This window comes from Orbicella faveolata, unplaced genomic scaffold (assembly GCF_042242905.1).
Source record: "Orbicella faveolata isolate gen_17 unplaced genomic scaffold, um_ofav_v1 contig_14, whole genome shotgun sequence".
Classification (NCBI taxonomy): domain Eukaryota; kingdom Metazoa; phylum Cnidaria; class Anthozoa; order Scleractinia; family Merulinidae; genus Orbicella; species Orbicella faveolata.
In genome coordinates this window covers 18,171,359-18,184,374 of record NW_028301541.1, presented here as the reverse complement: position 1 = coordinate 18,184,374, position 13,016 = coordinate 18,171,359, and the positions used below count along the sequence as shown (strand labels likewise).

Below are 13,016 nucleotides of genomic sequence, written 5' to 3'. Positions count from 1 at the left end.
AGTGCGCTGTGAGTGCGTTCTACGCGTTCTCCACGCGCGTTCGTTCTGGATGGCCAACTAATCACCAGTCTCCTCTCGTTCAATTCCAAGATGGCACCTTCCATCTCTACCTGCTTTTCGAAGTGAAGACCAGATAACAGAGATGAAAGTATTCTTCCCAAGTCATTGCCTGAGTGCAAAGAGTGGCTTCATCTTTGGATGGAAGAAGGAGCAACAAAACATCTTTGTTGCTGCAACAGTCATTTATCTTCCCGATAATTCGGTTAAATTGCAAATCTTTTGTGAAAAAGCTGAACAGCTGTCTTTGTCTATTCTCGGAGTCTGGCTAAACGAAAGTCATGAAAAGTCTGTTCGTGAAGTGTTGGCAGCAGTGGAGACCACGTCTAGATTATTTACTAATGAACTGATTATAATACGCCTGGCAAGAAACGCCACTATCCCTCAGTTGTACATTGGGTCGGAAAAATTAAGATCTGGGCTGAATGGATCTGTGGTGATTTTGTACAAACAGCCGTCTGGAAATGCTTTCTTGACCACTGGCCCTTCAAACGTCAGTAATGTTAAGTTCTTAAGACAATCATTGTACCAAGGACTAACATCTTGTACAGAATTGTCTGAAGTGCTGATTCTGCTAAATAAATCTTGTCATGCTGAGGCGGGTATCCGGAAAATACTTGAAACAGAAACTCCTGATGGACTGTTGCATAGTCGAGGCAATTTCGTCTACAAATTGGTGGCGAAGGCTTTTAGTAACGTTTGGGGTGTAATGTCTCAAAGAAGACGGCAACATCACCCAATCTTGACAGAGATAGTCAAATTCTTGTCAAGTGTATCTGCTGTTTTCCTTCAGATTTGTATGCGTTTCAGGCAAGTAAAAGCTTTGTGTATTTGTCTTGATCAGCCAGGAAGCACAAAGGATAAACAAGATGACAATTCAGCACAGTCGGGAAAATCATCATCATCATCATCTGACAAGCAAAATCAAAGTTTAGAGAATGATAATAGAGATCGTGCAATTCCTATGGTTTTTTTTGCCAGTTTGCTCTGCACAATGGCAGTTGATATTATTTTGGGTGTTCTCATCGTGTCATGGCTCTTTTCAAATGGTTACAACATGTGCGCCACAGATTTTATGATGGAAAAGACTGACACTGTTGTAGAGTTGCTCAATGCACTACTGGATTGGTTGAAGGGAGCTCCTGCTGGGCTTAAACTGAACAAACATTTGACAGAGTATCTAAGCACATTCTTCCTTTATCACGTGTATCTTTGGCAAATTTACCTGAATTGTATCGTACCTTATCTACAGATCATCATCAGTCTTATCATCATGTCTGGTTGTTTTGGAGCGACATTCTTGTTGTCTTTGGCGTCAGATGTTTTGTCCCTTGTAACACTACATATCTACTGCTTTTATGTTTATGCCGCAAGAATTTACAATCTCCAGCTTCAGAAGTTGGTGACACTAGCCAAACTTTTCACAGGTTGGAACATTTTGTATTTTGTAGAAAATTTCTCTCTTCTAGCTCTTTGCAAAGCTGCGGTGGACCTCACATTATAATTAATTTATGTATTCCTTTTTGATATCTTGCAGGGTGCTTAGGGCCAGCCCAGTTCTTACAGGCCAGTTTCGATATAGTAAAATTCTTACTTGGCTCTGAGGCTTGGGGAATAAAACAAAAGAAATCACATTGAGGTTGAAGGATGAATGTGTAATTTCTTTTGTTTTATCCCCCCAAGTGTTGGGTTAAGTGAGAATTCTAATTTATCAAAATTGGCTTATTCATTTGAGATTTTTTGTTTCTCACTCTGTAACTCCACTCAGACAAAATGCTTCCAAAAATCTGTTTATTTTTTACAACTTGCTACTTAAAAGCCTGATAAGTATGGGGCCTCCAGATTTACTGGCAATAATTTATTGGGAGTTGTAAGTCAATAACCATTTTAAAGCTTAATGTCACAGATATTTGTTTTTATCAGGAAGAAAATGGAATGTTGAGAAGAACCAAGTGGACATTGTGCCATATAAAGCCGACAGACTCTTCCTGGGAACGTTGTGCTTCACAATCCTCCTTTTTCTTTTGCCGACAACTGCTGCATACTATGTTGTGTTTACAGCCCTGCGGCTCATTGTACTATTTGTGAAAGGCATTGTTGGGCGAGTGATCAATATGATGCACAATCTCCCAGTGTTTCCATTGATGATTGCTTTTGTGAGGTCAGACCTAATACCAGGTAAATATTATTTATTATACATTCAGATTGTAATTCTTTGCATTTTTAGGTATTTTTTTGTCATCAGTTTTCTCTACTTTGTTCTGCAAGGGACCCTTGGGTTGGATGATCCGTGAAGTTTTGGAAGAAATGCTTGAGTTTACAAATTAGAGAGTCAAGAGTCAAAAACAAGTTGTGTTTGCAGTTAAACTGGGTTTTCTAAATTGTTTCAAAGCAGAATTGATGGCTAAAACTTAAACAAATTAGCGAGAAAATGATTTTTGCATTCAGTCTGACTTTCTACTCTGATCGAAATTTATAAAGGATCCTACAGGATTGTGTAGGAACCTGATTCCTATAGGATTTGATAAGACCCCTTGAAATCCTTAAGAGGAATAGGATCTTACTAAAGATCCTAGGATTCCTGCAACTCTGTTAGGACGTATCTACAGGTGTAGTTGGGTTCTATTGGTGGCAAGCCCCCAGTAATATCTTCTTACACAATCAGTGCCTCTTACTCCACTTTATGCCACTTAATTAGCTCACGTGTGTGAATAATTCAGTCAGCGCTGAAACTATTAATAATTAATGCAAATAATATGCCCTCTTGATTCATTTTAGGGGGAGTGAAGTTCGAATTTCTTGGCTCATCAGATACTTTGACAACAGATCTCAACAAACTGCAGCCTTTTGTCGAAGGTACAACAGGTCCTTTGTCAGCTGTATATCTGTTTCTTCATAATCAACCAGTCCCTATCATGGACCTGTTGCAATGCCAGTTGATGGACCAGTACTCTGATCATGGAGGCTATAGCTGGCCCATGCTGCTTGGGAGATTAGCCAAAGGGGAATTGATCTATCCCTGGGTAAAGTCAAGAAATTTAAGGGACCAACTTAGGAAGCAGTTTAGTGCAGCTCAACACTGGCTCTACCAGTGAGAATACAAGTTTAGCGAGAGAAGCAGGGATCGCAATGTGGTCTTCACAGCTGTTGGTTGGCAAAATGCCACTGACCAGAACTCAGGAACATGTGTGGTCACAAACTTTGCAGCTTGGCTTCCAGCCACTGTTTTGCCATTGTTTAGACTGTTAGAGCCACAAGCTATGCAGATAAGCACAGATTACACTACTGTACTCTTGAGAAAAAAAGTTTAAGGGAGTTGAGTTACATAATTATCAGGTATTGTTCTACTTGTCTTTTAGAACAATTTCACGTGCTCACTAAATGCTCAAACAAATTTGATTGCCTAATTAAGATGCTTTTTATATGAAAACTTAAGCCATCTCTAAATGTGCAAACGGACTCGATTCACGCAAAGGTATTCACTTGAAGAGTTTATGAGCCTTTGTTATTATCCTAATTTGTTGAGACTGTAAAAGTATAGAAATCAAATCTTCGCATTAATTTAGTCACTTTGCCTTGAGAATGGTGTCACAATGACGCTGAAACGTTGGCTATAACTTTAATATTCACTCATTTAGTGTTCAACTAACAATGATATATTAATACTTGAATTAGTACTGCAGGGAAAAGATGTGGCGAAAACCACTTAAAATGTAAATTCACTCAATAATTCTCTTTGTTTGCATGATCAACATGTCGACTCACTTTACAACACTGAAATGTAATCAAAATTGATGCCTCTTAATTGAAAGAAATTTTGTTTTCATTGGAATGTGTCAATGGCAGCAAACACACAATTTACACAAAATCACCACTGACAACTTTTTTTTATTATTAAACCAAACCTATGACTTCTACAGTTTGTATTAAAATCCTACATACTCTTTAGTGTGATAAATATTATGCTTTGCAATTTTTAATGCTAACAAAACTTATAAAAACTTCCTAAAATTTACAAGCATTCATGAAGAGGCCCTGCCTGAGTAAAAAGCTACAAGCAAAGAAAGATGCAGGTCTTGCATTCTCACAGTCTCGCATTTACCACTCACTGCCCTTAACTTGCACACACAAAGTTCTTTCCAATTTGTAAACTAATGATAATTTCTACTGTGACCCAGAAGGCCTTGCCGTAAACACAGAAAATGTAATTTTGTAGTAATATGGCCATCAGGTTATTCTGTAGCCTGCGTCGCACACAGTCTTAACCGCCAGAGATTTTGTGACACGTCAGGCTGCAACGCAGGCTAGTTATTCTGCAGCTATGTGTTAATGCCTACATAAATAAATTGTAATGTAAAATTAGCTCAAATTTCTATTTCATACAATTATATTATCAATGTGGAATTGACCATTTTACAGCTGTTTGTTCAGTGACTTGGCATTTGAATGGCAGCAAGGCTGAAGGTGACCTTGTTTTGATACAGACTTCACTGCTTTTGTTGTGTAAATCAAGTTGTTCTAATGCTAACTGGTTGGCATTAAATGCGAAAAGCAGAGAGGTCTGAATCAAAGCAAGGGCACCTCCAGCCTCACTTGCATTTATAGGCCAGGTAACAATGCATGCAACTGTAAAATGGCCTGTTATTACAAGCTTTTTCCAGGAACACAAGTTACATTTATGTGTTAACTGTTTTTAGTTGTAGCCTCCTGCACAGACGTTCTTATGGCTCATTATGCACTCCTTCTCAATGTGCAGAGGAAGGATTGTGTGATGAACCCAACATGCAGAGGAAAGATTGTGTGACAAGCCCAAACAGCATTCGCATAGGAGGCTATTTTAGTCGCAGATGACATCCATTATAATTATAATCAGAAAACAGCTAAAAACAAAACAAACAGCTAATAATGTACATGTATTTAACATTTTGCATAATGAAGTTTGGTCCAGTCCTTGTACACTCCTTGATAACAATTATTTTAAAAAATGCCAGTAAAAAAGATTGCGAGAGGTATACATTTAATTTCCAGTCCAGTTTCAATATAATGAGTAACATAATTAGGGTGAGCTTATGTATTTTTTGAAGTGGTGTATCATCAAAAGGAATTTTGCATCTAAAAAATTGCTGAGCTTATATTTGAAAGAACTTAGCATCTAGAATATTATAGGTGGACACAAGATTACTTTACATTAAACCTAAAGAGTAAAAAGTAAAATATAAGTTTGTGGACTTGAATTCATTCCTCATTACTGGAGGAATTTTTGTAAAGGGCAGCAGTTGGACTGGGGGGGGGGGGGGGGGGGGCTAACTGGCTTTAAAATACTACTATTACATCCAGCACTTAAGCAGAAGTGTGAGAGCAAAATGTAATTTCACTAAGGAACAGCAGTCCCTGGTTGTCTTCTAGAAGTTGGTGGCCCTCAGAGAAGGATCGCTGGTATGGACATTATTGGCGTCCTCGTTCTTGGGTGTGTACCTCTCAAAGGGTTCCAGAGGAATATCTTCTTCTCGTGCACTGTAGTCCATCGACATCAGATCATTCCGTGACAGGTGCTCAACTATGCCAGCTCCATATGCATCACCAACAACATTTACAGCAGTACGGATACGATCCCTGTGCAAAAGGAATTATCAATGGTGTTATACTTAAACTTGGCAAATTTATGGAACTTTTCAATTTAGAGTTGCTATTAATAATGAATTGTTAACTTATACAATACTACATTACCTTACTGACACTAATTTCTACATGAATTGCAGATCTATGATGCAAGCATTGCGAACATAATATGCTCTATATTATCTAAATTACTGCATGCTTCCTGGACTTATGATGCTAGATGATCCTTCTCTGCACAAATTGCATTGCAGACCCAGAAAATCTAATCCTGACCTATAACAATGGATTATCTTTCTCTCCACACATTGCAGGCTCTTTGTATGCATTGCAAACCCAAGATGCTATTCAATCTTATTCTGCACCTATTGCAGACCTATGATGCTCATCTCTCTGCACAAGTTGCAGAGTCAGATAATCAAACTCTGCCGACATATGATGCTGGATAACCTTTAATAAATTGCATACCCAAATAATCTGGCTTTCCACACCCATTGCAGACCTATCATGTTAGATGAGCTTTCTCTCTTTCTGCACACGACACACCTGAGAGGTGTAAATTAATAATCTTGCCAGAAATATTTCCTGATTCTAGCTCAACTTGGTGTAGAAGACACAGTTAAAAATATAAAACAGAGAGCAAAAGGACAAAAGAATGAGGAAAACAATGGTAACAATAGGTTTGCGGGGTGATGCTCAATTGTGACGTGTCCTGTGTCCTCTACATCAAGAAGGAGTATGGCTCTCCCGTGGATTATCAAGAGTTAAAGGGTTGCTGCTGACTGTTTAATGATGTTACTTTTATTATCATGAGTAACTTACAAAAACCAGTCCACTGCTAAGATGAGTCCAATGTCGTCAGTAGGAAGATTGACAGCCTGAAGGACAAGCACCATGGTAACCAAGCCTGCTTGTGGAATTCCTGCAGCACCGATAGAGGCCGCAGTGGCAGTGAAGCTATATTATTCAACAAATTAATGTTAATATAACATAACTATTAATCTTTCAAGTTGTAATCATACACAGACAGTCAGACAGACAGACAGACTGATAGACTTTTTTGTTTATTAAGGTGAATGACTTACACATCATAGAAAATTTGAAAACCAACGGCAAATGTTTCAAGCAGTAGCCCCGTCATCAGGGCAAAAACATTTAAACTATTGTATTTGTAGACAGACACAAATCCCAAACTACTGTTACCCTGCCTTTCACTTCACCTTTCTTTATTATTTCCTTCTTTTCTTACCATGTTGTTATCAACTGGCCAACATTCAGTGTAATGCCGTTGGCCTGGGCAATAAACACAGCAGCAACGGCCTCATACAAAGCTGTGCCATCCATGTTGACTGTGGCACCAAGCGGCAGAACAAAACGGCTTATACGAGCATCAACTTTGTTATGCTCCTCAAGGCAGCGCATTGTAGTGGGAAGAGTTGCAGAACTAAGGAAGATCAAAATGCTGGCATTAAAATATTTTCATAAAAATTATTATAACCCAGATGTTTACTTAACAGAGTTTTTTTATGTAAACTAATGTAAACAACAGAACTGTTGCTCACTTTCTTAGAAGGCTTTAACCCTGTGCAATTACAGTAACCAACCACTCACCCCTGGGGGATTAAGAACAGTCTCCAAAAGACCAATTGAAAATACTTTTTTTTTGGTGGAGGTGGGGAAGTCATAGCTCAAGTTGATAGACACACCAATGTATAACCTACTAATAATGTACAATATACAAACTTGATGCAGGGAAGAACCATGTCCCCAGTAAAAGAGATTTTTTTTTCTATTAATAAAATGTATATTTAAATTTTGTTCCCTTGAGGAAAGCTCCACCTCTACATTTGCAGCTACATAATTGCTTTGAAACTGTACCTCAGGAGATGTCATCTCTACTGTGGAATTTGTCAAAATTAGCATTGGAACATATTTTACCAGACAAGGTTTTTAACCGTTAAAGGTACATGCAAATAATCAGAGTCATAAAAATAGCCCCTTAAAAAAGCAAAGCCATTTGTTACAGAAATATCTCACTTTAATAATTCACTAATAATGTAATTTCTGGTAATCAGTATTGACATAAATTAATATTTTGCAAGTGTAGTATGCGAAGGCTCAGGGGTACTGTACGTCTGTAAAAAGAGACGGTCGAGAAACTTGTGACAGTCTACGGTCAGCCTTACCACTAGCATTTTCGCATAAGGTTTGCTTTTATTGTGTAACTAGCGTCATTTGATTTGCTTTTCATTCTCAACTGTTGTTTATATATCAACCTTAAAACCCCTAGGGTGGCACCACTGCATTTGGTTGGGGGTACATGGTCCCTGTTTTTCCTGACAAGACGTTTTTGGGGTTTACATGTCCAGCTTTGGCGCATGTAGGGCGTTACTTGATGTATCTCTTGTCCACTTTGTTGTAAGCTTATTGTCACAATTAAAACATATCTTGGGCCTGGCTGACTAATGCGCCCATGCCTCAACCTTAGAGTGTGTTTGGTTGTGTAGTGAAGACAAAATGTTAAAATTAGAAGACAGCATGTCACCTACACAACTAATGATAGAACCACAATACATTTTTCCATACCTGGAAGAAGTTCCAAAAGCTGTAATAATAGCATCTCTCAGACCAATCATATATCTGATAGGGTTCTTACGCACTGCGATCAAATACAGCGATGGTATAATGATGAGTGCATGGATAAATAAACCAGCTATCACTGTCGCCATGTACAATCCCACCATATTTAGAGACTCAATGATGTCGTCCATCGCCACTACTTTTGCTGCTATTAAACTGCAAATACCAATCGGTGAAAACCTGGTGACAAAGACACATTCAACAATTTATTACACTTCACTTATGTTGAACACACTCACTTGAAAATTGTAATTTTTGTGGCAAACAGACAGTGTTTTGAATCCTATACACCATTGTAAAAGGTAAAGTCTGCATACGAGCCAAGTGGCCCATCTGGCTGGAGCTTATCCTGGTTTCAGTAGCATGAAGTGACTGGGAGTATTTCTACCCCTCTCTGGATGGGATGCTAGTCCATCACAGGGTTACAGCCCAGCATTAAATTCGCCGGTACCCATTTATACACATGGGTGGGGAGAGGCACTGTGAGAGTAACGTGCCTTGCCCAAGAACACAACACAATATCCCCCACCAGGGCTCGAACCCGGACCACTCGATCCGGAGTAAAGTGAACTGACCATGAAGCCACTGGGCCCTACTACACAACACAAAAGATGAAATAAGTCAGACCTTGACCAAAAGACTTACCACATAACTAGAGTCACCATCTTCATGATCACTTCATTCAGAGCTTCAAAGAAAGCTTTGAGAGGCATTCCTCGCTCACCTGTTCTTCCCAAAACAATTCCAAACACAATGGAAAACACCACAAGCCCCAATACATTAATAGAACCTTTAGGGTCAACTTGCAGTCCATTAGGGACAGTTTCAGAGCCTTTCCTCACTACCTCTTTCTTTAATATCGTGTTCGTTGTTCCATTTGTCCCGTTCATTGACACATTGACGTATTTAAATTCTCCATCATCAGTGGTGTATTTGGTTCTTTTCTGTAAGATAAATTTTACCAAACTGAGGCAAATGCACAAACATGGGTTCACGATAATTTACTTCATTTCCTTATATTAAGTTTTGTTGGTTGAGAACTATGGATCACTGTTGACAAGATGGTAGACCACAGGTGAAAGTCTGGGGGTACTTCCATAGAACATTTTGAAAATAACCCCTAAGAAGTACCAAGGTACCATTTTGTGGGCGTGGCTAGACTTTTTTCCCCTCCCAAAGAGGTACAATAACGGTCAACACGATTTAACTGATATCTACTGACTTTTTCTCAGTCATTATACCCTAAAGGTACTGCTAAAGCTCCTGCTGTGGAACGTTTGAGGCTAAACCCCTAAGAGGTACCAAACTTTTATTTTAACCACTATACAAGGTACAATGAGTACCCCATCCCATCCGGGAGTCCCCCGCCCCCCCTGGGTGAAAACAACATGTCAACAATGTACCACATATGATTTTGCTCTGAATTTTCTCTGATATGCCAGTAAATTTCCTGACAGGTGTTGCTGTTAAGACTAATTACAAGTGAAGATTTTCCTTTGATCTACACTTTTAACAACCATAGAAATTGGCTTGAAATTGACACCACAAAAATAAATGAAGCCACACACTTTACTTATCCTAGTTGGGTTTTGAACATTTTGTTACATCTGATAAGACTGTGGACGACTGTGTTAATTTTCTAATTACCTGTTGAAAGGTTGCTGCAACAATGTTGCTTGGAAAACAGCTCCTGATAAAAGAAAATTTGTTAGGTAAAAAATTATATCTTGACGTGTTTATTAACAAAATACAATTGACATAATGAAATACCACATATACCTGAAGATGCCTCATGAGCATATTTTCCTATGTATTTACGCTTTTTTCAGCAAAAAAATGCATCTTTATTGGTTTGCTTATATTTGGATCATATCGTTTCAGCTTAATGCTGGCCTGCCAATAAGCCCCCCTTTCTATCAAGTGCTCCCCTCAAAGGCTGTTTTTGTAATCTAGGCACTCTATTCAAATTAAGTTCCATTAAAGACAGGGACATAAAATAGAATCATAAGCATATATTATAAAGTCTGCTTTCTCATCTGAACATAATTTTAAACATTATGACTCTCAGAGCTCCTATTATTACAGTTCTTGAGTTCTTATTTAAACATTGTTTAACATTCAGATGTACATGATTAAAGAGACATAAGCACTCCGTCCCTTAGAAGTGCCCCCTCCTCTCCAATAAGCTCCTTTCCTTGAGTAACCTGGACTGTAAACTGCTAGGAAAGTCAGAAAATTGCAAATTATGACATTGATGATGTCGGACTAATTAATTTGTTACTGATTCTCAGATTACAGAATTATTGCCATTTTTATTGAGGTTTTAAAAATAATTTTTGACCATAATTTAGTATCTGATAATTTAATAAAAAAAATTTGACAAGTAAAATAGAACAGATGTGCTAATAATTATTTACAGTTTTGGGTTCAACCGAAGTGGAACCCTGAAGTGCAACGAGACACTAGCCTGCCGGAGGAAGTAGTTTTATTGCCAACAGAAAGAAGATAAGACTTCTGGCACGAGCTGATTGAGTAAGAAAGGTTTCCGGTCAGATCGTTCGTTCCCAGTCAGATCGTAACACAAACAAGTTAGAAAGTTCCACTAATAAATAGCAGATCAAAGATTCTTCGTCTGTTCTCATTTATCGATTTATCGGAATACTGATCTACCACAGCTTCAAAATATTTACCATTTCCACAACCAAATATGATCCGTCAAAATAATAGCTAGAAATTTCACGAATATATAGGCCTAATTCTGGTAAGAGTAACCATTAAAATGCATGGTTCAAATGCATACAATGATTTCGAACACTTTTTAAAATTCTCGTCGCGCGCCCACAGAATTCGAAATCGACGACGTTTCCCGATGTTTACGTTTGCAAAAGCACGAACGTGATCTAAATTTTGTTAAGACTTCAAAATTACATGAATACAGTTTGATTTAGAGTTAACCTTTGTAAGATCTCTGGGCAATGTGAGAGACACTCGACCTTTTGCAAACAAAACACGCAGATTGTACAGAATGGAACATCGAGAAAACAAACATAGCACGATAAGGAACTCGAAACAAATATACGGTAGGCCGTCTTACACCTGACTCAAACGCAAGGTGAGGATTTAGCCACAGGAAATCTTCTGTAACAATCAATCAGATTATTCAATAAATAATAATGAAAAAAATCAAGGACGCAAGCTTAGTATTTATTTTAGCGCACCTGATGAGATCTAAGAAAGCATCCAGTGTTCGAATTCGCTCCACGTCTTTCTTCTCCTTCTCCACCTTGGTGTCTCCGGGTTGAATGCTTACAACCAAGACGATTCCAAGAATGACAGCCAAGATGGTAGTCGATATGTAATATATAAGTGCCCTTCTCCCAACACGCCCGGTGGCTTTTGCATCCAGAGAAGCTAAAGCGCAAATGAGGCTGGCCACGATCAGTGGCAAGATGAGCATTTTGAGCATGTTCATGAACAACTCGCCTGCAAATCCAATCAACATGATCACAGTTTTCTTGTCTTCCATGTCATCGATCTTATTTACAGGGTCGTTCACGAGAGCTCCGATGACGAAGCCGATCACAACACCGATGACGATGAGTACAAGCAACAAGTTACTGCGTAGACGCCGCATGAATCCTGAACAACAACGACCACATTTGTTCCCTCCGTCAGAAAAGCGACCGCGACCTCTGCCTTTCGCCATTATCCTCGCTGTAAAAGCTCTCAAAGGCCTTTCAATTCCTTCCTTAAGCTGATTCTTTCAGAATCTTTCTTGAAGCGTTCGAAATTGAAACAGAAAACACCGAAAGTAGTTTACAAATCTCCTATCTTACGATTTTTGATTGGACAAAACCCAAACAAAACTTTTGAGCAGGTCACGTGTTTGCTTTCAAGGAAACAGCTATTTGTTCAGTAAACGTGTTCTGGTAAAGTGCGATTGCGGTTTCTCGTACTGTTTACTGTATTTGTTTGTGTGAGATCAAACCAGTTCGAAGTGAGCCTGTGTGTAGAAGTTTTCTACTTCCTCAACTGTTTCAGGTGGCTTCAGTTTCATATTTCCCTTTTCCGCCTTCGCTTATGATTATGAATTTTCAGAATTTTGAACTGAGGTCCCCATTCAGGGGGGTCTGAGTATCCATATCCCATTAATTTGTGTCCTAAATATGTCCCGTATCGCGTTAATTCCAATTGCAAAAATGAATGATTTTTGTGCTTTATATCTCGTTTTATCTGGTATAATATCCCATACACCATTAATTTTTCCCCCAATTATTCTGTATTGTGTTAACTTTCTACCTAAAAAGTATCCCTAATAGGGGTCTGTGACTGCCGTCCCTTCTCCCCACCCACATTTAGCGGGGGCTAAGTGAAAGTGGAAACCAGCCGTGAAGATGTCCAACTAACTCTTGACCTCTGCCTTTAGCCCTATTATCCCCGCTACAAAAGCCCTAAACGGTCTTTTAATTCCTTCTTGAAGTACCTTCAAACACTAAAAGTGGTTCTTACGATTTTTGATTGGACAAAGCCCAAACAAAATTTTCGAGCAGGTCACTTGTTTGCTTTCAAGGAAACTGCTGTTTGCTCAGTCAACGTGTTCTGTGTAACCTATTTTACCTACGGTCACGATTGCGGTTTTCATGGGTTTCTCAAATACCGGTATTTATTTGTGTAAGATCAAACCCGTTCGAAGTAAGCCTGTG

At 38.8% G+C, this 13,016-nt stretch overlaps 2 protein-coding genes across 2 annotated transcripts; one reads left to right on the top strand and one right to left on the bottom strand.

The window, feature by feature from the left end:
* Positions 1–20: 20 nt before the first annotated feature.
* On the top strand, positions 21–5,276 carry LOC110064510 (phosphatidylinositol N-acetylglucosaminyltransferase subunit Q-like). Its single transcript, XM_020771568.2, has 3 exons — positions 21–1,484; positions 1,981–2,235; positions 2,836–5,276. Exons 1-3 carry the CDS (start codon positions 143–145, stop codon positions 3,150–3,152), a joined length of 1,914 nt encoding a protein of 637 aa, XP_020627227.2. The 5' UTR covers positions 21–142; the 3' UTR covers positions 3,153–5,276.
* On the bottom strand, positions 3,926–12,384 carry LOC110064511 (excitatory amino acid transporter 3-like). The gene is made up of 7 exons (XM_020771569.2): positions 11,532–12,384; positions 9,961–10,003; positions 8,959–9,257; positions 8,260–8,493; positions 6,923–7,117; positions 6,496–6,630; positions 3,926–5,670 (listed from the first exon to the last, which is right to left on the bottom strand). Exons 1-7 carry the CDS (start codon positions 12,017–12,019, stop codon positions 5,460–5,462), a joined length of 1,605 nt encoding a protein of 534 aa, XP_020627228.2. The 5' UTR covers positions 12,020–12,384; the 3' UTR covers positions 3,926–5,459.
* Positions 12,385–13,016: the final 632 nt, after the last annotated feature.

Coding starts and splice junctions, on each gene's coding strand:
- LOC110064511 (XM_020771569.2), bottom strand. CDS start 12,019: ATGGCGAAAGGCAGAGGTCGCGGTCGCTTTTCTGACGGAGGGAACAAA. Junction 7,118..8,259: donor GCTTTTGGAACTTCTTCCAG/GTATGGAAAAAT, acceptor GATCTTCCTTAG/TTCTGCAACTCTTCCCACTA. Junction 5,671..6,495: donor TTAGCAGTGGACTGGTTTTT/GTAAGTTACTCA, acceptor CCTTTTGCACAG/GGATCGTATCCGTACTGCTG.
- LOC110064510 (XM_020771568.2), top strand. CDS start 143: ATGAAAGTATTCTTCCCAAGTCATTGCCTGAGTGCAAAGAGTGGCTTC. Junction 1,485..1,980: donor ACTAGCCAAACTTTTCACAG/GTTGGAACATTT, acceptor TGTTTTTATCAG/GAAGAAAATGGAATGTTGAG. Junction 2,236..2,835: donor GAGGTCAGACCTAATACCAG/GTAAATATTATT, acceptor GATTCATTTTAG/GGGGAGTGAAGTTCGAATTT.